At 36.3% G+C, this 25,570-nt stretch overlaps 1 protein-coding gene and 1 non-coding gene across 2 annotated transcripts in view; both read right to left on the reverse strand.

Moving 5' to 3' along the window:
• Window positions 1-1,929: 1,929 nt before the first annotated feature.
• Window positions 1,930-25,570, reverse strand: part of CEP85L (centrosomal protein 85 like) — a 139,006-nt gene continuing 115,365 nt past the window's right edge. Inside the window, exons 9-13 of the mRNA XM_049899818.1 lie at window positions 22,095-22,212; window positions 21,309-21,359; window positions 12,347-12,454; window positions 10,055-10,283; window positions 1,930-6,739 (exon numbers count right to left, since the gene is read on the reverse strand). Coding sequence (XP_049755775.1) covers window positions 6,576-6,739; window positions 10,055-10,283; window positions 12,347-12,454; window positions 21,309-21,359; window positions 22,095-22,212 — 670 coding nt within the window. The 3' untranslated portion in view covers window positions 1,930-6,575. The remainder of the gene's footprint in view (window positions 6,740-10,054; window positions 10,284-12,346; window positions 12,455-21,308; window positions 21,360-22,094; window positions 22,213-25,570) is intronic.
• Window positions 20,527-20,633, reverse strand: LOC126058171 (U6 spliceosomal RNA). Its single transcript, XR_007513124.1, has one exon. It is a non-coding gene; the product is annotated as a U6 spliceosomal RNA (small nuclear RNA).

Genomic DNA, 25,570 nt, shown 5'->3' on the forward strand with positions numbered 1-25,570 from the left:
GAATACCAACCTTTTGGTTAGTAATCCAGAGTTTAACCATTTCAGTCAACCAGGCAGTCCCGGGGCTAGGGGCAGGTATTCGCACAACTCTGGAGGTTAGTGTATACTAGTTTCTCATTAAGAACAGAGTTTAAGATGACAAGGGGCCTGTTACAAAGGAGCTCAAAATCTGGTGGAGATAGGCATCTGAACAATCACAAACAATGAGACAAAAAGTATGTCGCAGGAAGGATGAAACCAAGTGTTTCACATGACTTGTGGAAACACATGAAAATTGGGTGGCAGCATGATAACGGACAATACTGCAGAGGGAAGTGGAAGCAAAAGTGCCTTTTGTGAACAGGTGCTCTATTTTTCAACTCAGGCTTTCTACTGCCTTGTGTATTAAAGTTTATTTCCAAAAATGTATTAGAACATAAGTGACTCCTCAAACTTTTAGAACTGAAGGCTGGAAAAGGATACTATCAACTCTGGGTCAAGAACTCTTACTGGTGGGTGCCTGGGCCATTTCCAGTTTTTGGTTATTATGAATAAAGCTGCTGTGACCATTCATGTATGTCTCTTTGTGCATGTTTTCATTTACTTCAAGTGAACACAAAAGAGTGGAATTGCTGGGTCACAGGGCAGGTCTATGTTGGTTTAAAATTTCTATTATAAGGGAATCAATAGAGATGGTGAAGACTGTAATTAAGTGAAAATGGGTTGGCTACAACATAAAAAATTTTTCTCTTTTTGTTATCACACCAAATTTTTGTCAAGAGTAGTTTTCTCGAAACATTTTGAAGGTCACTTATCATAATTTCAGTCCCCAAGGTGGAATCTCCTCTAAATCCAGGAGAATGTCTTAGCTGACATGATGTTAGAGTGCTACTCATTCATAAACAGTCCTGCTCTACTGGGTCCACACTGCCATTTTGTACCATTACAAACACTGTTTAATGCCTCTTTTAACTGAGTCCTTTCCTTTTCTACATAGAAGGATTGGTCGAGGAAAACTGGCATATAAACAAGCTTAAAGTATTGGCAAAACACTGGGATGAACCCTATTAAATGCTCTTTATTGACTCTCCATCAAAACACGGTATTTTTTAACCAGATCAATAATAACCACAACACCTTTTGCTCTGGAGGAGAAACCTCTTCACTGTTCACTCTAGAAATGCTCTAAACCCAGAAAAACCCAGTGCCGTCAAGGTTCTAGGATTTCTAAAATGATCTTTGTTTCTTCTGTTAACTGATGCCTCGCTAAAGACTGACAGGGCAATGTCCCATTGGCTGGACTAGAAACAGACACTACTGGTACAATCATTAACCAGCTTCCTGGAGAGATTGAGGCTAAACCGTATGTATTAGGACAAGGACCTACGGTGCCATCCAAGGGGTATCTATGGACCCAGGCTGGCAAATCATCAAAGCTGAGATGTCCAGGCCTCTGCATGGTTACCTTTTAATAAGGCCTTATTTGTGTTTCAGTAAGGTTTTGACCTTCTACTAGAAGAAAGAAAATAAAGATTTGAGACTCGCTAGTCCAACCTTGCAACAATGTGGAAAACTGAGGCCAGATACAGTCTGTTGGGAAAGTAGATAGAAGACTGCTGATTAAATAGGGATTTCAGGAATTCAAAGGGGGACCTAGAGCTATTAAGCCGAAATGGTTACAGGTATGACTTGGTATTTGTAGCACTTGGCATCAGAAAACCCTGAGAAATTCAACTTAGCAGTGACTTAAAAAAAAGAAAAAAACTATAAGACAGACTTAAAAGGCAGAAGTCTATATTCTAGTCAGAGATTTTCTCATGTATTTATGAGAAGCTTTTTTTTTTTTTTTTTTATCTAAAAGTCCACATGTTCTTGTTACTGAGAGTTCAGAAAAGAATCTGAAATTTCAAATTAATTCTTATGTATCAACATTAGGCACTTGGAATACAAAAATTTTTTTATAAAAAATTTATTTCTCTGTAAATACAAATTCAAACATCAACAAACAAAATTTTTCCAGTGGAAAAATACTAGCCATTAACATTGAAAACTTTTTATGTCTTTAATAAATAGAACTTTGGCATTCAAAATTCTAGCTGTAAACCCTATTTAAAAAGTAAAGGAGGAAAAAAAAAAAAAAAAAGAACCCCTTTACAAAAAAAGAGGCAAGAACAATAGGTCAGAAGGCATAAGCCAACCAGTGGCTTCACATTCTTTTTACAATAACTGTATTTCAATTAAGTCATGACCATTGTATTTACACATGAGGTATTCTGGGTGGTTCAAAAACTGAACCTAGTTTACAAAACCACCAGTCACAGTGACTGATTAGACACTCAGCTGTGCTTTGAATGTAACCACCTAGCACCTTACTACTTCTCATCATCACAACCAGTGTGATGCTGAATTTTGTTTATTTAAATAACTATACATCTATGTACACACATACACACACAAATGAGTACATTCCAAAAAAATTTTCTGCTCAGTACACAGGGAAAAGACGTTATGTCTGATACCCCTCTCATGTTTACTAAGATATCTACCTAGTATTGAAACACTGCTCCTTGGTTAAAAAAAAAAAACAAACAAAATCCTATTCAAGTCTATTTACAGAAGAACAAGGTGCAATAATCATCAACATTCTTATAGTTTATGTAAAACAAAAATGAATGCTTACTGCAGGCAAAAAGGCACAAAAGGTTCTCTCTGTATGTAGCTGCAATACTGTTGTTAATGAGTTGTTTTGAAACTACATTGTCATTATAGTCAATATTTCTTTTAAATAAAAAACAAAATTCAAAATCTTTCCCCCTTCATGACTAAATGCATGATATAATTATACAACACTATACCATCATGGGCATTTTGAGGTGAAGGAATTTTACTCTTTTTCCCAAATAGTTTCTCTTGTTTTTTGAACAATGAAAATAAATTTCAAAATTTATTTGGGGGACCCAAATGAATTAACTTTGGTTCTAATAGCTACAGCTACTGGCAGTTTCAAATTACACGGTCTGAGTGAGCATGGTTATGAAAACTGCTTATTACCATAATTATACATCTACAGTGGTAGAATTCTACATGAGAGAATGTCAATAATCCAAATTAAAAGTATGTCTGAGCTGAACTATGCTTTGTAAACATATAGTCCGGGTTCTCAGCTAATATTTTACTCAATAAACTATTACTGATATTTAAAGAACATTTTTTTCCAATAAAGTAGTTCCCTTAAAAATATCCTCTAAGAAATCCCTATAGTAAATTTTGAACTATGCCAAAATTAATTTATAATCTCATTAGCAATTCTGAAATGTACAATATTCCTTTCAGTAACACTTTCCAGCCCTTGAAATTATCTCTAACAAGCTATTGAAAAAAGTCTAATTCAGTTTAGTAAGTTGTCACAACCAAAATAAATTTCACTAAAATATAATACTGTTAATGTTAAATATTCGATCCTATTTCAAACATGAAATGGAGTGATACTTTAAAATAAATTCATGCATATCTTACCTAGTCAATGCATATGCTTTTTAAAATTAGAAGCCACTGGAAATTTACTAACAGTTTAAAGTCATCCTACTTTTCTGACAGCAAATGAAAAGAAAACTACTGTGCCTTTGATTCCGTTAATTTTATCTGCACAGGTAACTTGTGCCCTTCACTGAGGCAACTGTTACTTTATCCCCGCTTTATGTGACTGAGGCAGAATAAGCTCAACTTCAAAGCCCAAACGGCCAATAATAAATGTTATCGCATGAGAAACTACCTAAGAGGGCAGGCATTTAATTCTAAACAGCCTAATTAAAAAGAGGTTTCATATCACAGGAAATTTTCTAATAGATTTACTTTATAATTTAGATTACTTTTCATTCCAGGCACATATCACTGTAATAAGTTCTGTGCATATCTTAGTTCAAACTAGAGCAGGACACTACAGTGTCTGTTTGCCTATCTTACTTGGTTGGCCAACAGTAAAATCTTTGTTTTCAATGGGATATCAGTATTTTTAATTATTCCAAAGGGTGGCTTGGAAAAGGGAGATTTTCTGAAAAATAAAAAATTAAATACTGACAAAAATAGAATGCTTTTAGTTTCATTTCCTCCTAAAACTTCTTCCAAGGCTGTTCTGTCTAGACCCCTTTACAAAACTCCAGATTCTAAGAGATCAAACTTTATAGCTCAAGGCTATACTTAAACTATCACGGCTTCACTTCCATTTTTATGGGGAGCATATATTTTGAAAACTGAAGCGCATCTGCAGTGGTATGTCAATTTCCCGTTAAGTTAAACAAATTTTATGTTAAGATGTTAATTAAGTGAAATTCTTTAAGTTTTAGAAAACTAACTTATTAAAACAATTAAAAAATTATCTTTTCCCAACTAAACCAGAAAACAAAAATGTATTATAGCAGAGCAAAACAAACGACCATAAATTTGTTTAGAACAATAACAACAACCATAAAACACCTAAAAACCTAGGAAATATTTAAATAAGAACCTGGTGACCCAAATCAATGATCGTTTGCCCACTAGTACTATCATTTTAGGGTGTCTTTGTTTCCAAAGTCTTGGAGCCGGGGGAAGGATTCTATTCAAAGAGACTGTAAAAATGCTTGCTGTACTTTTGCCTGATCTATTAGATGCTATTATCTACCTCACTGTAAAGGGGTATTTTTACAAATATTAATTTTTGCACAGCAGAAGCAGAATTCTTTTCATCAGACTTTTGGTATAAATTTACTACTCCCTGATTGTCTTTAAACCACCAACATTAAAAACAAATGAAGACATTAGAAAGCCGGTTCTTACCAGTGACTAAGTGCCTCCTTAACAGGTTAGGGACTTTGGGATGCAGACGACACAATGCAATCTTTTTTTAATGCCCGGATCCTAACAAGTCAGAGTATTAGGGAGGACTCTGGCACCGGACAGATGGGGAATTTGATGTCTTTATGATGTATTAGAACTGATTATTGAAACTCAATTAAAACATAACTTGTTGAGAGCTGCATATAAGCCAAAAATCTGAACTGTCTTCCTCGGTAGTCTCCGTAGAGGCCTCATACCGACTCCATGGATGTTTTCACTGCTCAAAGTGTCCAAAAGAGACCTTATCTAGGAGCAGTCTTTATGCCAGTATGACTGGCAAGAGAACAGGCATGATCTGCTCTTGACCAAAACAATGTTATCCTGCTTGATTTCCACTCCTCATCCCTCACCCTTATTTAGTCTTCATCTAAATGATCCTTGGGTGCGACACGAAATCAAATCAACTTGTGAAGGGCAATGATTTGCCCTATCTGAGCATATTCAAAAGAATGGAACAAACACTCTGAAGGAATAAAATATATCATTCCCCCAAAGTACCAACTAAAACGGGAACAATACTCATTTGGAAGTTTAAAGTTAAATCTACTTAAAAATCAGTTGCACTTCATAGTAATACCCTGTATTCCAGATGAAGAGATAAACTGGTCATTAGTATTTTATGGAAAACCCTATTCTTAATGTACTTTACCTGATAAAATGAATTAAAATATCAGTTCGGTTTAGATGTTGTTTTATGCTAGTGATTATTCAGGTATAAAGACCACATGTTGGCTTTCTTTTAAAGTAGTTTCAACTTTCAATTGTAACAGATACAAATTTGTTAAAATGTAAACACTGAGATTTGGATAAATAAGCTATTGTTCCAGAGCCACTTTCTTAATATTTCTTTTACAATAATGATCTGAGGCCTTAGAAAGTTTGAATTATATGGCTTTTTTTACATTGATATATAAATAGAAAACTGTAAATAGTAAGGGACATATTAAAAATTAGCTCAACTAATGTTATACTGTCTTATAATATAAATTACAATGCTTAAAGAAACAACAACAAAAAACCACACCAAGGTTTTACACTTCTAAGACAATCCACAATCGCTCTGGAAAATAACTGACTTATCTATAGTACTGAAATCACCGCAAGACCACACCTCATCATCTCAGCACAGTGATTATTCAAAATACAAATGGTCTGCTTGCTGTACCACTATTAGAATACTTGCCCACTGTTGGAGCTCTTGTTTAAACCAGCCCTTGAAAACCCCAAAGTACTACACAAGCTTCTACATGAAAGAAAATACAAGAATAAAGTGTGTGCCTTTTTCAGAAGCATTGCTTTGACCTTATAAATCCTTGTAATTTTGTGAATAAAGCACACATGCACAAAACAAAACAAACTCCTAGAGGATTAAAAGAAATCCTACTCCTTTCATCTGAAGGGCACTCTTCACAGCTTGGTCCAAACATCAGTAGTTTGAGAATACAGAATTTTTTCTTAGAGACTACTACATTTTCCAAATGATTTTTTTTTTTTTTTTTTTGGCCTGATTAGACAAGCCCCTTCAAAACCTCCTTACACCCTCCTTTTCCCTTCAGTAAAAACATATCAATTGGGTGTGTTGGAGATGCAGAGGAAAAAAACCTGTGTGCAAGTCATACGTGATTTGCAACCTTCCATTATGGCTCCTTGAAAGAAATATGAAGAACCATAATACAGCAGAATTTAACTCGCCTCATTATTGCTGTGGGATTAAAACTTAATCACTGGGTAATGCAGTTGTCACCCATGTCCTGAGCATAGCGGTCAGATATTGTAGTCCTTAATTCATCTATGTCCCTCCGTAACTGGCACACGTCTGACAGTTTTTTGGTGAGTGTTTCTGGGCTGTGGTCATTCTCAGTCTCTTCGGTGGAACAGTTCATTGCTGTGGAAATAAAACATTGGAGAGAATGTCTCACATTTTTGAAGAAAGGCACTTTAAGATTTTCATCTTAATTACCACTGGAAATGTAATGAATGTTGTACACTTGATAACTGTCAGGCTCAGGTTTAAATTAAGCACATTCAATATTAAACAGATCTTATCTACCCAGTCCTTTTAAAATTTTGCTCAATATTTTAAATGCACTAAATTCATACAGTGCTACACACAAATTCAACATGTTTAATGAATAATATTCCAAAAGTAAAAAACAGTTTTTTATAATAATATTTTTCTTCAAGTTGAACTAGGATACTCAGTTCTTCCCATTTGGCAAAGTCTGAAAATCTTTTGTGTAGCTGAGAGATGACGTCTTAAATTTTTATAGATAGCAAAGTGGATTTATTGGCTTAAAACATTCATTTTCAAAATGGCCAAGGTGTTTGTTTAAGAATCATGTAAAGCATATATATTGACCCATAGGACCCTACGACCTCAAACAACTGAATCAAGCTGATAAATAGTTGTCCAATGACTAAGCGTATGGCCCCAAGTCAGCTAGTTTTTCCAATTATTTACTCCAGTTCCTCTCTTCATGAGCATACCTCAACATACATCAGACAGAGCCAGTGATTGTGAAATAAACCTTCCCTGGCACCCTAGTGATGCAGTGGTTGAGAGCCCGGCTGCTATCTAAGAGATGGATAGTTCAAATCCACCAGCCACTCCTTGGAAACCCTACAGGGCAGTTCTACTCTGTCCTATAGGGATGTTACGAGTCAGAATCGACTCGACGGCATCAGGTTTGGTTTTTGGTTTGATATCTTCTTTGACCCAAGTAGTTTACTAGAGGTATAAGGATCAAATAACTTGCTATTTTAACAAACATTAGCTGAACACCTGCCATGATCCAGACGCTATGCTAGATGCTGAGGTCAATGAAATAACTGACATAGGGGCTTATTCTCAAGGATTTACGTTTATATAAACAAATAGGCACAATGTTGAGTCTGTGATGCCTATGAAGCAGCTAGGTTCTAATATACAGGTGAATATAATCAGGAGCCCAGGAGAGACGTCTAGGCACACATATAACCAAAGGTCAAAGGTATAGCAATATCAAAAAACAATAGGACACGGATAAGATTACTCAAAGAAAGTATTGGATATAAAGACAACAACAACAAAAGTTCCTGAGGAACACCAATATTTAAGTGGCAGAGAAGTTCACAAAAGATTGAGATTGAGTGGTCATAAGAGTAGAAGCAGAATCTAGAGAATGCTGCCATGGAAACCAAGGTAGCAGAGTTTTAAGCAGCACAGCCGGATGAACAGGGTTAACAGATAACCAATGGAGCAGTGAGCGACAGATTAAATGGGACCAACTGGTTAGTGGCAAATCATCCACCTGGTAATATTTTCCCACTGCCGAACAACAAGGTAAGGGCTCTGGGGCTGAGCTTCTACAAAGACTGGAAGGAGTACACTGGGAGGCAAAGGTGGTAGGGTTAGGTCAGCTCCATGACCCTATCTCCCAAAGACGTTAACAAATGCTATCTAGGACAACGCAAACGTGGAAGGTTACAAAGCTACTGGACGGGTAACCAGTTCTAAAATAGCAGAGAAAATGTCTTTTGTTTGTGAGCTTTTGCTTCTTGCTTCCAAGCGATCGTTTCTAACGAAAGCATCCCATGTTTACCTCCACCTCCTTTAAGATTCAAGTCAAACACCAACTACCCCGAGATGCCTTCACAGCTTTTTTGTTTTTTCCTCCTGTGCTCCTACTGTAAGGTTATAACACTCTAATAATTTGGTTATATGTGTGGGCAAGGGCTGTGTTTATTTGCATTACCAGCACCTAACCAGTGCTGACCACCAGTGTCTGGGCCATAGTAGATATCTGATAAATGTTTATTGAGTGAGTGACTATATCTACATATTCGGTGTGTGTTTTTACACACTCACACTCATACATGTGCACATACATCTATAAAAACATAAAAGTAGAAGAAAAGGTTCTACTGACATCTCTGAGCAGTACAAAGAGCTACATGGTTCATTTAACAAGGGATACTTTTTTTTTTTAACCCAAGAACTTAGAAACAAAAGTGGCTGAGCATTTTTAAGTAAGATATTCAAAGACAGGTGTGGATGATTGCAGTTAATGACTACATTGTTCATGTTTTAAAATGAAGGTGTCAGTGTACTTGATATAATGTGATTTTACAAAGAGAGTGGGCTTTCTCGATTTCCTTCTTTCTACAATCCTCAGTTACTCTGAACAAGAGCACTATTTGGTTTGCCAAAATAATTATGATGATGCAAGATGGTGGAATCTTTATGATGAAAATGGAAATAAAACTAATCCCCACATTTTTGCCAACCATATTAGGCAGTTGAACCAATATATGTTGGTTCATAAGCCTTACAACAATGTGGTCTTATTCCATTCTTCTCTCTTTACTGAAGCCCATCTCTCTGGTATTAAAAAGAGACCAACACGTCATGATTTTGACTACTTTGGAAGTACATGAAGAGATGAGCGTTCCTACAAAAGCAGCAAAGAAGGGAAGGGACACTGGAGGATACTGTGGCAGCTCTCACAGTTAGGTTGGGGGCAGACAGAAATGAGGCTGGAGGCGGGAGCAGGTTCACATTGACAGAGGCAAAGTCAGGAGGCACACATGACAGGGACAAAAAAGATGTGTAGGCTGTGAAAACTGTTTCATGTGACAGTGCTGGAAATTACATTAAGCAACCGCTGTGGACCACAGACTACACAGGAAGTGAGTATTTTCTCCTCAAATATTTTACCAGTGGGCATATGACTGGCTAATTAATTTATACAATTACCACATGAAAGCAAATAGATGGAACCATTACTTTTAGAAGATTTAAAATACCTTAACCAAGATCAGAGACCCTGTCACGGTATCAAACGTAAAGACCACTCTCGTCACACATTTACAGTTTCAGCACAGGAAACAGCTCCTTGCTCATCCACACAGCAGATTTCTAGGTATCTGCGTTACGGGTTTGGCTAAGTGGCACTGGGCACTCGACGGCACTGGGGCGGCTGGGGCCAAGTGGAAGGCCGTATCGACTATGTCCCTACTCACTTCTTAAGTATGATGAGGCAAGTTCTAGTGACGAAGCAATTAACAGGTATACATAAACCCACAGAAGGATTCAGAGACATATAAATGTAAGTAGCAAAGGAGGTAACAAAAACAGGGGAAAGGCAGTCAGAAGTTTGATTCATAAAAACAGTTTCTAATTGCTAAGCAATAAAGTAAGGACAAATCATCAGCCACTTACATCTGATTCCCAATAATAATGACAGATTAGGTTCCTTGCCCTGAGCACGCTGATTAAGAATACTACACAATGCTTTCAAGTCAAACAAACAATAGGACATTTCCTTGAATAGCTGATCGATCACAGTCAAATCAAATAATGGCCATTTGGAAAGAATTGTCTGCTGCCTGGATTGGTCTGCTTCCTGGCCATGATCCAATGATGAGCATGTCTCTGGTTGTCTCTGGTTCTGCAATGGGTAAAGAAAACAGAAATTAGGTTGTTAGGACAGAAGAAAGGTACTCAAAAGCCATACAAAGTTAATCGCCCTCCCCCTCCAAGTTTATAAAGAAAATAGTGGAGTCACATTATATGCACACTAAGCAAATTCAACTGCATACACACAGTGAAAAAGAGAGGAAAATAACAATTTAAATAGTGGAAGTGATTCCACTGTCCCATCCAATGCCCTAGGGTAAGCCTGAGAAAGAAAACGTGTATCTCAACAGTCTCACTTTCTAGGGATCCCTCACATTCACACACAGTGAGCATCTTGGTAGTTTATATATTTTTCTATAACGGGACATATTCCAATGACAAAAAGAACTATTAAGAAACTTAAAACCTCTTTCTGTAGTTTTATGGCTATTAATAATAATGATTTAGTTACTTTGAAACTATTTTTTGTATATTGAGAAGAAAGCAAATATGTTGACAGGAATCAAAAATTTCAGTGTAAGAGAAAAAGAAATACAAGAATTAAAAATGGAAAAAACCCCAACAACACTGAATTGTTAAATCTGAATTGAAGGTATTAATAATGAACTCATGATTGACTCAGAGAAGGCTACCTTCACTTCACCCCAAATTGTCACCATCTACCCCTCATCCTAAAAATTGCTAATAAAAAGGCAGTTTAATTAGCTTTCCAGTTGGAATTATATTTCAGAATAAGCCTGGGTTGATGAAGGACAGATCTTTTTTTTTTACAATTGTCAGCTAATAAATGTAAAAGGAATGATATAATTAGAGAAAAAAATCATCATTTTTCTGACCCCGGTGGCATAGTGCTGAAGAGCTCGGCTGCTAACTAAAAGGTCAGCAGTTCAAACCCACCAGCCACTCCTTGGAAACCCTATAGGGCAGTTCTACTATCCTACAGAGTTGCTATGAGTCAGAACCAACTCGACTGGCACCTAACAACAACAGCAACATTTCAGGCACTGATCACCAGCAGATGCTAAAACTATCAAGTTTGCTGGCAAACTGCGTATTTGCACAGTTGATACCCAAAAGATTACTTGCTAGTTTCAGGGGCTGTAACTTTACAAACAGAATCAGGCTGTCACCACCTTAATCCAATGATCAGTTTGTGTCACAGTCAAATAACCAAGAATTATATATCCCATGATATGAACGACACCTACACAAAGTATTCATGCCAAAAAATGTTTGATCTGAATCTCATCACGTCTTTAGTTCTAACTTTAACTTACAGGAGATGCAGGGAAGAGAGAACAAGACAAATAACACAAGGGGGAAGCAATCAGACAAATCTAGGAAGTGTGGCAATCTTATAAGTGTATAAGACAACAGGCCCAGGTTCTTCAACAAGTCAGTATCATGGGAGAAGAAAAGGGTCTTAGATTTACAAGACATAACAATAAATGCCATGTATGGTCCTTGATTAGATCCTAATTTTAACAGCCACTACAAAAAACATTAGAGAAGAACTGGAGAAATACGAATATGAACTAGGTATTATCAAATGTTAAGGAATTATTCTCATTGGGTATGACAATGGTATTATGGTTATACAGGAAGTCCTTAATTTTCAGAGATGCATTCTTATGTGCTTAGGGAAAAAATGTCATGATGAATGTTAAAACTAAGTTTTGCTTTTTTTTTTTTTTAATAACAGGCCCTTAAATGCAAGCCAAGTGTTTCATCTTGTACTCAAATGAGGAAAGTGTGATGAAATGATGAAGTTACAACAGTGCACCTTCCTTAAAAATTTTCAAAACTAATTTTGTTTACATTCAATGCATGCCTTCTTTGCTGACTTTGGAGCCTATTCTCTATACAACATTTGATTTTGCTGCAGTTTAAGAAATTGTATTTAAAACATAAAATAAAGGTTTGCCATTTAAATTACACCTTTGGTAAGAACTCTAATGGATTTAGTAACTGGAACATCAAAGTAGTCTTCAATTAAAAATGTTCTATTAACACTTATAAAAATATAAGTACTTGTTTAAACTTAAGTAGGTAGTGAATCATCCTTTGAAAGCAATTTGAATTTCTTCTACTCACCCCATGCAATGCTTCTGTCAATCTCTGTATGTTTCTTTCTTTCTTTTCTAGCTCTTCTATCATCTTTTGAGTGATCAATTTCTCTTTAGATAGTCTCCCTTGCATAGACTAGAATAAAGAGAATTAGAAAGGAAAGCATGTTAACACTTAAAAGCAAAATGTCAATCTAACACAGGTAACCAGGAATATTGCTTCTGAATACTTCAGATCTTTCCTCTCAAACCCCTTGGAAGGTGAAGCCTTTACTTATAAATCAACTCAGATTACTACTTTTAGAGTGAATGACTCTAAAGAAAAGGAAAAAAAAAAAATGCCATCTCCACAAAAGAGTTTTTAACATGAAACATGTCAAATCTAAAGTTGCTACATTACAAATATTTAAAAATAATTTTTTGTATGTTGGGAATATTTTTGGGGGGAATATATTAGCAACAAATCTATATCTTTTTTTTTTTTTTACATTTTTCTTATAGTTAAGATACAATTAATTTTTTATCATCTGTGTTTTCTATCACTTGAAATACAGCTAAACTTCCCTTCTCTCAGAGTATGGTATTATAAGCAGCGAATAAGATGTTGAACTCAGGCCAATGGTCTGTTACGGGACTTCAGTAAGATAATATCTTTCCATGATAAAATTATAAATTATCTAGACACGGTACTATTGTAAGAAATTCCCGAGTTTACCAAAGCAGCATATTTCACGAGTACTTGGTTCATTTCGGCTAAAGTTCTGATTTTCACCTACATACCAAAGAAAAACTTGCCATAAACCCTATGGTTTTTAGTGAATTCTAGGTGTTTATGTAATTTTTGTTGTTGTTAACCCACAAGATCAATAAACATATGACCAGAGGACAGATTTCTTTTCTTTTTTTTTCGGGTCTGTATTTAGACTCTGAAAATGCTTCAGATTGCTGACCACCTAAATAGCATACAATCCACTTTAAGGTTTTTTCCTTCACATTACTTCTGGGTGTAATAAGAGAGGATAACTTTCACCATGGGTTGAGATGAGAATATGTAAATAAAACAGTTTTCTCATCTAAGGTAACAGATATTCAAACTTGTTACTTTTTAATTTCATTTGTCTCCTAAATTCTAAAAAAAAAAAATTACATTTAATAACTCAAAAGTTAGATACAAATGAAATCAAACTCTTAACAAGTGCAGTTCCTTCCAGAAAAAGCTTATTTTGTATTCAACGAAAAATGAATCTCACAGCACAGTCACATGAGACTGAGTATGTATATTATATTTTTTTGGACACTGAGATTATTTGGTAATCTGTTATTTGATTGAATGGTAATGTGGAGACTTATTTACCTAGCTGATGATCTATGTTTACTGATTGGACAAGATTATTTTACTGCAACGCAGAATTCAACCTACATTTTAAGATTTGCTAATGTTTATTTTATTAGAATTACAGAAGAAAGGTACCACAGATCAGCTACTCTAAAATATACATTTTTACAATGGAATATGAATATAAGATGTTTTCATAAAGCTGTAACATAATTCTTTAAAAGATTATAGGTTTTTATATATTTTTTCCAATTCAGAGTCCTATTGAACATGACTAATAATTAGCCAGTAAATCTGATTAATATGCTCCTATGTGAGACTGAATTTAAATCAGTGAAGAAACAGGCAATGTTCTCCAACAAAATAAACTGGAAATGTCAGCAATAGTGCTGTTTGTTACAAGGAAAATTCAGAATTCATAATAATAATAATAATTGAAAATCGGAATAACAATCTGTTTATGATTCACTAGACACACCAGGCCTTGCTAAAATAAAAAACTTGAGTTATTCTTCAAATATCTACAATTTCTCTTTAAGCACCCAGTTTCATAATCCTACTAGGTTACTAATCTACAGGTATTTATTATGCTCATTCTTGAAGTTGAAAATTGGTTTTAGGTGCATTCGCTGTTTTGATGTAAATATACCGAAATGGAAACTCTCTTCTGCCCCATATACAAACAGCTCAAAATGAGGGAAAGGCAGGTGTGCCTTAGCTGACAAATTCTATATAATTTGCCAACTGATTAAGAAGAAATCTTTTAAAAGAAAACTTGTATTAGCAGTTTAATGTATGCATGTGTATGTGTACACACCATACAAGAGTTTCGCAAACACATTCATTCATGCAATCATTCCTTCAAGCAGAAATTATCGCAAGTACTGCTCTGTGTACTGGGTGGTACATCACTAAGCAAAACAGTCAAAACTCTAGCTCCTATGGAACTTTTATTTTTTGGGGAGGAAAAAGACATAAAAGAATAAACACAGTAAGTACGTAAGCTATAGAGTCCTGTATGTTAGAACTGCACTAGTGCCATGGAGAGCAGATAGAGCAGGACAAGTGGCAAGGAAGGAGCTGACATCTGAAATGGAGCAGAGTAAGAGTAGGGCTCACAGAAAGGTGGCACATGAACCAAGGCTTTAAGAAGGTGATTGTTTCCCAGGGAGAGCGTTTCAGTCACTGTAATGGTTCTGAGGCAGTTGGTGCCATCTGCATTTGAGAAAAAGAGAGCCAGAGTAGCCAAGGATAGTAAATTAGTCAGAGAAGGCAGCCATGGGGAATAGATCATAAGGCCTTAAGGGCCAGTATAAGAACTCTGACTTTTACTCTGGAAATATCGAGGAATCAAGGAGTCACTGAATGATTCTGAGCAAAGAAGTGACGTGATCTAATTTGTGTTTAATAGGATCACTTACGTTCATGAGAACAGAGGACAAGCAGGCAAGGGTGGAAGCATGATTTCAGATGGCTTAATTTTTTTTTTTTTGGACAGGGGTAGCTGCAGTGGAGCTTGTGAGAAGGGGCCAGATTCTAAATATGTTTTGGAAAAAACCAAAACACCAAACCCATTGCCGTCTAGTCAATTCCGACTCATAGCGACCCTATAGAGCAGAGTAGAACTGCCCCATAGTTTCCAAGGAGCACCTGGTAGACTCAAACTGCCGACCTTTTGGTTAGCAGGTGTCGCTCTTAACCACTATACCGCCAGGGTTTCTAATATATTTTGAAGGTAATAGAATTTGCTGACAGATATGAAGTTAGAGAGGAGTCAAGGGTAAGTTTAATGTTTCCAGTCTAAGTAAATAGAAGCACAGGCTTGTCATTAATTAAGATGGGAAACAAGGAAGGTGTAGCAAGGCTTTACTTATTTTTGACTGCGGGGGGAGGGGATAAGAAACTCAGTTTTGGACATGTTAAGTACATATGTCAAGTGCTGATGTTGAACAGGCAATTGGATCCACAAGTCAGTTCAGAAGAGAATTCTGAGCTGCAGATACATATTAAGCAGTGATAAGCCCTGGTGGCACAGTGTTTAAGAGATAAGCTGCTAAACAAAAGGTCGGCAGTTCGAATCCACCAGCTGCTCCTTGGAAACCCTATAGGGTAGTTCTACTCTGTCCTATAGCATCTGTATGAGTTGGACTCGACAGCAACGGATTTTCCTAAGCTTACACATAATATTTAAAGCCATGAAGCCTGCAAGATCACCAAAGGAAGAAGTATAGATAGAGAATATTGAGGACAGAAACACTCCCTCTTTTGAAATATGAGACAGTATTTTTGACAATAATTCACATGCTTTCAAAACAAGCCTAGTCAGTAACAAATGAAACTAAACTTATCCCTAGATTATAAAGTGATAAAGTGGAAAAATTTCTAATAATGCATTAAATTCAATTTGTATATACTTTAGTCTACTAACTTGCCTATATCTTTATTAAATAGGATTTATGCTACAGGTCTGAAGTTTATTGTACCTAGTTAGATAAAACAAAACAAATATAACAAAAAACCTAAACAAGTAAATTCCTCTGAGATGTTTTTGTTGAAATTTTACTGTACATATTTCATTTATCTAGAAACAAAGTACAAGTCCATCATTTTCAATTTATTGCTGAGAACAATTGAAAGGTTTCATACCATTATGATTCTATTAATACAAGCACACTATTTTTGCAAGAGCTTATATAAATACACACAAAAGTAATATAATAGTACTTGTATTAAGAAATATCAATTAATAAGGGGCGTGCATACTTAGAAACCCCGGTGGCGTAGTGGTTAAGTGCTACAGCTGCTAACCAAGTGGTCAGTAGCTAAGAGTCCACCAGGCACTCCTTGGAAACTCTTTAGTGCAGTTCTACTCTGCCCTATAGGGTCGCTGTGAGTCGGAATCGACTCGATGGCAATGGGTTTGGTTTTGGGTTTGGTGCACACTTAACAAGGTAAGATAATAATGCCACTTAGCATTTAACAAGGGGAATACATTCTTTAAATGAGATTTAATAATATTTTCTCTCAGCATCTTTAAAAAAAAAAGAGAGAGAAAGTATAGGGTTAGTGGTAATAGCATAGGCTTATGGAGTCAAACAAAACTAGGTTCTGGGTCCGTTATCGTCATGCTGTGTTTTTCCTTGTGAAGTACTGTGAAAATTATGTAATGTGCATGCCGGTAATACGTCTGAGTGTTTGCCCATTTCATAAATCCTGTGAGTAATAAGTATTATGTTTATACTAGGATTCTGTACTCTTGGGTCTTAGCTGAGAGGGTCAGCTTGATCAAACCTGAGGAATTGAGACATGGAGTCTGTGAGTTAGATTCTGCAGGTGACTAGAAGTGAACTATGGAACTTAAGAGTTGTGGGTAGCCATGTTCTGCCATGTGAGCTAAAGAAGGAAAGGAAGTCAGTGTCAGAGAGAGAAATGAATAAAACACTGCAATGACAGAAGCAACAAAGCCTTTCCTAAAGCCTGGTTCATCCCTAGGTATGGATTTCACAAGCTAGATTCTACTATTTTTCTTAGGCTAAACTGAGTTAGTTTCTGTTGCTTACCATCAAAAAGACCAATGATTTCTATCTGGCACAAAATATTTATGCAACGAACACTAATTCCATTCTGCTCAAATATTAAAAACGGCCCATTTCAAACTTATCATAGTGTGTGAAGTTCCTTATGGGCAAAAGTTTTTGTTTTGTTCGCTATTTATGCCCTAGATAGTCTGTGGTAGGCACTCAGTAAACAGTTTCTGAATGAGTTGAATTACTGAATAAATAAAAAAGTGTGAAAAGGTTACTGTTGACTCAATATCTAATCTAGTTTAAGTGAAAGGCTACATTCGCTCATTCAACAAATAAGTCACTAAGTATCTATTGCATGCAAGGCACTCTGCTAAGTGCCAAGTTGGATAAGAATTGTTTAAAAGCCCTAGAGCACCCATCTTACAACAGCATAAAAATATTTAGTAATAAATTGAACAAAGAAGTACAAACATACTCTGAAAGTTATACAACACTGTTGAAAGAAAATCTAAGTAGACGGAAAAATATCCATGCTCATGAACTGTAAGTTTCATTATTATTAAGATGGCAAACCCTATGCGGCAGTTCTATTCTGCCTATTAAGATGGCGACACTCTCCAAGTTGATTTATAGATTCAACATAATACCTCTCAGAATCCCAGCTGGTTCTAAAATTAATAATTTCCAGAATAGCCAAAGCAATCTTGAAAAACAAATGAGTTGGAAGAACTCACAATTTCCATTTTCAAAACTGTACTATTGCACAAAGCAACAGTAATCATGGCTGTGTGATTCTTGTATAAGAATAGTCATAGTGATTAGGGAAATAGAATTGAGAGTCCCGAAATAAACCCATGTGTCTGTGGTCAACTGATTTTCAACAAGGGTGCCAAGGTGATTCAGTGGGAAAAGAATAGCCTTTTCAACATGTTGCTGGAACAACTGGATATCCACATGCGAAAGAATGAAAATGGACCTTTGCCTCATACCACATACAAAATGTACTCAAAATGGATTCAAGACCTAAATGTGGCTTTGATAAAAGGCTTATTTTGGCTACTATGATTTTCAAAAGTTACTATTAATTTCTGACAATAATATTTTTATTTTACATGTATCATAAAGCAATTTCACATAGTTAAGCTTTTTAAAATTAAAAATATCCTTAGGGAAAAAAGGCAGAACTTCATGTCAAGAAATATCACATTGGAAAATTTCGTAACAGATAAGGATGATAGGTGAATAACACGATCGACATAACCAGTGTCACCGAACTGTATATGTGAAGACTTAAAATTTCAAATGCTTTGTTACAAATATATTTACAATTAAAAAAAAAAATGAAGCAGTCAAAATTTTAAAATATTGAACAGAATTACAGATAATATTCTATATTTATTTACATATGGTCACAACATATCTAAATGTAACTAAAAACTGGACCAAGGTGTAAGAATAAATTGCATTAAGATGCCTCCACAAACAGAAAAAAATACACATTTCAATGAATGCAAATATAAGGTGAAAGATATATGATAAAATCTCACAAGTCTTATCCATCAAAGTTTCAAAGCCAACATTCATGTGCTGATTGTCCTTAATTTGGATTGAGGCAACATTTATTCATACTTTTGTAGAATGTTGCCAGCTGAAATAGAAATTCCTTTCATTGTGGTTTATGATAAGAAGTCAGATAACAAAGGCTGAGGGAACCTAATGACTTTGAGATTCTAACGGCTTGTGTAAAAACTGAAGTTATATGTCTGTAGCAACATAAAATAAAGAGCATACCTTCTGCATATCAATCCATCAGGGTCATGCATTTGTTGAACTGGATTAGTTGGTTAACTGAATTGATACATCAATTAATATGGCCAAAAGATAATCAAGCCAACTGTCTATATTTTTGACTCTGAGTTTCTTTTTTTACTTCCATTTTAAGAAATACCAGAATTGGGAAATATAAAAATAAAAATCTATTCAGCAAAATTTGTCCTATGGCTTCCCATCACACTAGAATAAAATTCAAAAACATATGCCCCTACATAACCTGGCCCAGACCATCGCCTCTCACCACTCTACCCGGCAACCACTGCTCTCCAGAAGAGCCAGCCTCCTTGCTGGTCTTGAAGCCCACCAGGCCCATTCAGGGCATTTGTTGCTCCCTTTGCCTGGAATGCTCTTCCCCTGGGTATCTTCATTCAAATATCTGCTTAAATACCACCTTTTCAGGAAAAAACTTATGACCACTCTGACACAGCACTCTGTCCTCACCTGATACCCTACTTAATTTTTTTAAATAGCACTTACCATTGCCTGACATTATATTAGTTTTCCATGTTCTCCATCTAACCCCATTAGAATGGCCAGGGACTTGTGTTCACTGCTGAATCACAGAACCAAGAACAATGCCTGGTGTATATGTAGGTGCTCAGTAATTACATGGTGAATGAATACAAGAATGAGGATCCATTTAATCCACAAATTTTGGATTACATATAATGTGTCTGGCACTCTGCAAAACTCTACATATACAGGTGATCTACATAGTCTCCACTCTCAAGAAAGCAAGTATGGGGTGGAGATACAAATATATAAATTGTACTACAATGTGATGACACAGAAAGAATAATATATATAGAATGATTAGGAGGGGGAGGGAAGGGAACAGGGGAGTGGCTAATTCTACCTAAGAGGTAGAGAGGATCTTCCCAGGTTTTGCAGGAGAAGTAATGTTTTTGCAGGGTCCTGAAAACCAAGTACACAGGTTTTCCAGGAAGAACACGGCATTTTTGGGAAACTAGACCCTGAACCTGCATTAGCATATATGCAGTACATTTGCTTGAGAAAGCATGGTATGTAAGTCCTGAGGGTGGAGAGGTAGTAAAGAAATACAGAAGCAGACTGTAGGCTAAGAATTTAGGGCTCTATCCCACAGATAATAGGAAGCTACGAGATTACTTTTACACTTGAGAAGCATCACCTAAATGGCATGAGAGAGAACTGAGGCAGGTTGGGCAGGGGGAGCATAATTGGAAAGGAGAGAAAACAAGTTAGGAGAAAAGAGATAATGTGATGACACATCTTTACACTACACCAAAAACCAAACTCTTTGCCATCTAGTTGATTCCAACTCATAGTGGTTCTATAGGACAGAGCAGAGCTGTCCCATAGGGTTTCCAAGGCAGTAATCTTTTTTTTTCTTTTTGTATTTGTTTCTCTAAAAAAAAAAATCATTTTAACTGTCCAATTACCTAAGTATCTTAATATTGATATCCTGCTCACTTAATCTAGTCTTCTGAAGAGGAATTTAAGATTTCAACTAACATTTATTCTGGTGAAGCAAAAAATATGGAATGCTTCACGAATTTGCGTGGCATCCTTGCACAGGAGCCGTGCTCATCTTCTCTGTGTTGTTCCAATTTTAGTATATGTGCTGCCGAAGTGAGCACCAAGGCAGTAATCTTTATGGAAGCAGACTGCCACATTTTTCTTCCATGGGGCAGCTGATGGGTTAGAACGGACGACCTTTCAGTTCGCAGGTGAGCACTTTAACTACTGCACAACCAGGGCTCCGATCTTTATGTTAGGTAGTATCAATGAGGATACGAGGGAGGGGACAGAGAAATGCCTGCGGCATACCAATATTCAAAGGCTAGAGCAGAGAAATGGAGCTCATCTGGCCCTCTGAAGACAATCTGATAGAGGGATGGAAGATAAGATGGACAGAGCGGTGCTACGGATATGATTCCAGATAGAAAAAATGTGCAAGATAAAATAATATGTGAGCTCAAAACAGTTCCTTGTTTTTAACTATTAGGGCACTGATGACCTTAGCCAAACATGTAGTGAAGACAGACAACAGACCAATTACAAAGAGAGGGAGAGGTAAGGAATAAAGGAGAGCAAGCTTCCAACCACAAATTTCTTCAGAACTGATTTACCAAACAGCATTTTCTTTCTAAAAAACTGAAAGAGTAATATTAAAGACTTTACAACTTTACCTCCAATACTTATCATCTCTTTATATAAATACATATGTCCTTTAACATTTTTTTTAAGTTAGGTAACCATTAAGAATGAATCTGCATATAACTAAATTAAAATCAGCACAAAACATTCCTTACCTGAATTTCTAAAATCATTCTGTCAATCTCAACTTGTTGGCTGTCTATTATCTAAAGTATAAGAAATAAAAATCAGTTTGAACCAAATCACTTTTTTCCATTGCTTTTAATAGTGCCAATATTTCAAGAAAACAAAGAAAAGACCAGGGAATTAAGAATTTATTTTTTAAAAATTCAGGACATGATTTTTTTTTTTCTAAATAAATATATTCATACCAAGTCTCCTTTAAATAACAATAAGATTTGGAATGCAGATATGTAAAATGCAAAAGTCTTCCTCTAGTTCTATGACTCACATACTTTGGGTATGTTATCAGGAGGGGCGGGTGAAAAAGACGACGACCCTCAACGAGATGGACTGACACAGGGGCTTTAACAATGGGCTCAAGCATAACAATGACTGTGAGGAAGGCGCAGGACCAGGCAGTGTTTCTTACTGTTGTACACAGAATGGCTATGAGTCGGAACCGACTCGATGGCACCTAACAACAGTTCTGATAAAACGTTTCTCTAATTTATGCAAATTATAAAAAAACCTGAGACAGACTGAATAATTTAGAAAAGAAAACATCCTTTTGTTTTTAGCTAACAAGTAATAAAATTTCTTCAATTTGGCTTTTATTTTAATTTATTTAAATTTCTATTTTCTTTCCAAATAAAAACATGAAAACGAAAAATCACAGAAGCTATTATTAGCAAATCTATAAATAACTATAAATTATATATCTACCTACACACATTCACGCAGTATAGCTTTCATGTTGATCATTAAATGTATCTACTGACCTTACTAGCATTTTCATTTTGTTCTCTGAGGTGATCATTTTCATTCTGAAGCTGCTTTGCATCTAACATGGGGAGGCGGATTCCATCTTCAAGGCATCGCTCTACTTTTTGCTGCAAACTGTTTTAGAAAGATATTACATGAAGAAAATAAAGTCCACTTGCTGGTTTGGTGTTCTAGGGGTCTATAATACTTTTTAATCAAGACCCAGAGACAAGAGATGAGTAAGTGTGAAGACCTGTATTTCATACAAGTAAGTAGGGATCATAATTAGCTGGTAGCTGATCAGCTTTTCAGAAATGGCAAATTTGAGACCAGAGAAAAGTGCTGCTTAGTATGTGACATCTTTAGGTCCTATAGGCACTACTGAGGTCCCTCATTACCCTAATCCGAGCTACGCTACCTAACCTCTATTTTTTCCCTCTCCCTAAAAATCAGAGTTCCTTGATTAAGATGATTACCACAGAAACTCAAGAATGTGGATACACATCTTTTGGCCTTCGTTTATGTATTTTTTGCTTTTAAAATTTTATTTATTTGGGGGGACCTCATACCACAAAGAAAGCAGCACCAGGAGCAAGGCACATCCTTTGGATCCGGGGTCCCTGTGGCTGAGAAGCTCCTCCACCAGGGGAAGATTGAGGACAACAACCTTCCCCTCCAGAGCCAACACAGAGAGAAAGCCTTCCCCTGGAGCTGACACCCTGAATTTGGACTTGTAACCTACCAGACTGTGGGAGAATAAATTTCTCTTTGTTAAAGCCAAAAATAAATAAATAAATAAAATTTTATTTATTTTGTTGTTGTTGAGAATATACTCAGCAAAACATAAACCAATTCAACATTTGCTGCCCGTACGATTTAGTGACACTGATTATATTCTTCAAGTTGTGCAACCATTCCCACCCTACTTTTCTGAGTTGTTCCTTCCCCATTAACATAAACTCACTGCCCCTCCCTAAGGTTCCTATCTTTCTGTTGATCCCATATAGATAGTTCTTAAAAGAACATAATGCTTAAGGCAGACCCTTTTTACTAGTTAACCTACAACCATTGTTCGGTTTTATGATGACTTCAGAGGATATTTTTGGTTTAAGGTTTAAAGACTGTCTCAGGGCAATAGTTTCAGGGGTTCATCTACCCTCCATGGTTCCAGCAAGTCTAGAGTCCGTGAGAATTTTTAATTCTTTTCTGCTCTTTTGATCAGGATTCATCTGTAGAACCTTTGATCAAAATGTTCAGTAGTGGTAGCCAAGCATCATCCCGTTTTTTTTGGTCTCACAGCAAAGGAGGCAGTTGTTCATGAGTGCAATTAGCCACACATTCTGTATCCTCCTCCTATTGGTGAATAGAAGCCAACTATTGTACCTTGAATGGCCGGTTGCAAGCTTTTAAAACCCCAGTTACTACACAACAAACTAGGAGGTAGAAAAGAAGCACTAAACATACTAGGCCAATTAACTGGGATGTCACATGAAACCATGAACCTAAACCTCCAAACCAAAGAACCAAATCCCATGAGGTATCTATGTGCTTGTACATAAGCAGTCTCAGCAGCTCTTTTTTTTTTCTTGCCACTGTTGTAAATGTACCTATAACAGAACTTTAGTTAGCCCATTCAACTTTTTACAGGTGTATAACTTATTTACAGTAATTACAATAATTGACTGTGCAACCCTACCCTTAATCAATGCGATTTTCCATCACCATTAACCCCGTTTAGCCCCCGCTCTCGCCCCTGGTAATAATTAATAAACTTTGGTCTCTATACATTTGTCTTTTCTAGTCTTTTTATAAAAGTGAGACCATATTTGTCCCTTTGTGACTGGCCTGTTTTGTTCACCATAATGTTTTCAAGCTCCAACCACACTGCAGCATGTATTAAGATTTCATTTCTCTGACAGGCTGAGTAGTATTCCATTGTATGTATGTACCACATTTTGTTTATCCATTCATCTGTTGATGGGTATTTAGGTTATTTTTACCTTTTGGCTATTGTGAATACTGCTGTAATGAACACTGGTATACAAGTCTCTTTTTTGAGTCTCTGCTTTCCAGTCTTTTAGGAATATAAGTAGGAGTGGAATTGCTGGGTCATATGGTAGTTCTTTTTTTTTATGGTTGTTCTAGTTTCAGTTTTTTGAGGAATCACCACACTGTTTTCCACCACAGCTGTACCATTTTGCAATTCCCACCAGCAATGAGTAAGGGTTCCAATCTCCCCACATTCTTGCCAGTATTTGTTATTTTTTTTTTTAGCCATCCTACCAAAAAACCAAACCCACTGCCTTCGAGTTGATTCCAACTCATAGCGACCCTATAAGACAGAGTAGAACTGCCCCATAGAGTTTCCAAGGAGCGGCTGGCGGATTCGATATGCCGACCTCCTGGTTAGCAGCCATAGCACTTAACCACTACACTATTAACCATCCTAGAGGGAGTAAAATGGTATCCCATTGTGGTTCTGACTTGGATCTCTCTGATGGCTAATGACGCTGAGCATCTTTTCATGTGTTTGGTGGCCATCTGAATGTCCACTTTGGTGAAAATGTCTATTCAAGTCTTTTTTTTGCCCACTTTATGATTGGGTTATTTGTCTTTTTGTTGGTAAGGTCTCAAAGTTTTATATTTATTTTGGCTATTAGATTCCTGTTGGATATAGGGTTTTCAAAGATATTCTCCCAGTCAGTAGCTTGTTTTTTCACTTTTTTGGTAAAGTCTTTGATGAACAAAAGTTTTTAATTCTTATGAGTTTCCATTTATTTATTTTGTTTTTTGCTGTTTATGCTTTTGTTATTATATTAGATAATCCACTGTTGAAAGCAAGGCCTGACAGCATTGCCCCTACTTGTTCTTCTAAGAATTTTATGGTTTCAGTTTGCACATTTAGGTCCTTAATCCATTCTGAATTTGTTCTTGTGTATGATGTGAGGAACGGATCCTATTTCATTTTTCTGTATGTGAAAATCCAATTTTCCCGGCACCATTTATTGAAGAGGCTCTCCTTTCCCCATCAAATGGACTTAGCACTCTTGTAAAAGATCAGTTGTCCATAGATGTGTGAGTTTATTTCTGGGCTTTCAATTCTATTCCACTGTTCTATGTGTCTAATGTTAAACCCACACCAGGCTATTTTGACTACTGCAGCTGTATAAAAACTAAAAAACAAACAAACAAACTCGTTGCTGTCAAGTCTATTGTGACTCATAGCAACCCTATAGGACAGAGTAGAATTGCCCCACAGGGTTTTCAAGCAGCGGCTAGTGGATTCGAACGGCCAACCTTTTAATTAGCAGCCATAGCTCTTAACCACTGCACTACTAGGTCTCCCCATATAAAGCTGAGGATTGCTTTTCCTATTTCTGTAAAGAAGGCTGTTGGAATTTTGATCAGGATTGCACTGAATTTGCCCTTTATTCTGAACTCAGCATAAGTTTGCTTCTAAGAAGTAGTTCTTGCCTAAACCAGCAGAATTATA

This window comes from Elephas maximus, chromosome 1 (genome assembly GCF_024166365.1).
Source record: "Elephas maximus indicus isolate mEleMax1 chromosome 1, mEleMax1 primary haplotype, whole genome shotgun sequence".
NCBI lineage: Eukaryota > Metazoa > Chordata > Mammalia > Proboscidea > Elephantidae > Elephas > Elephas maximus.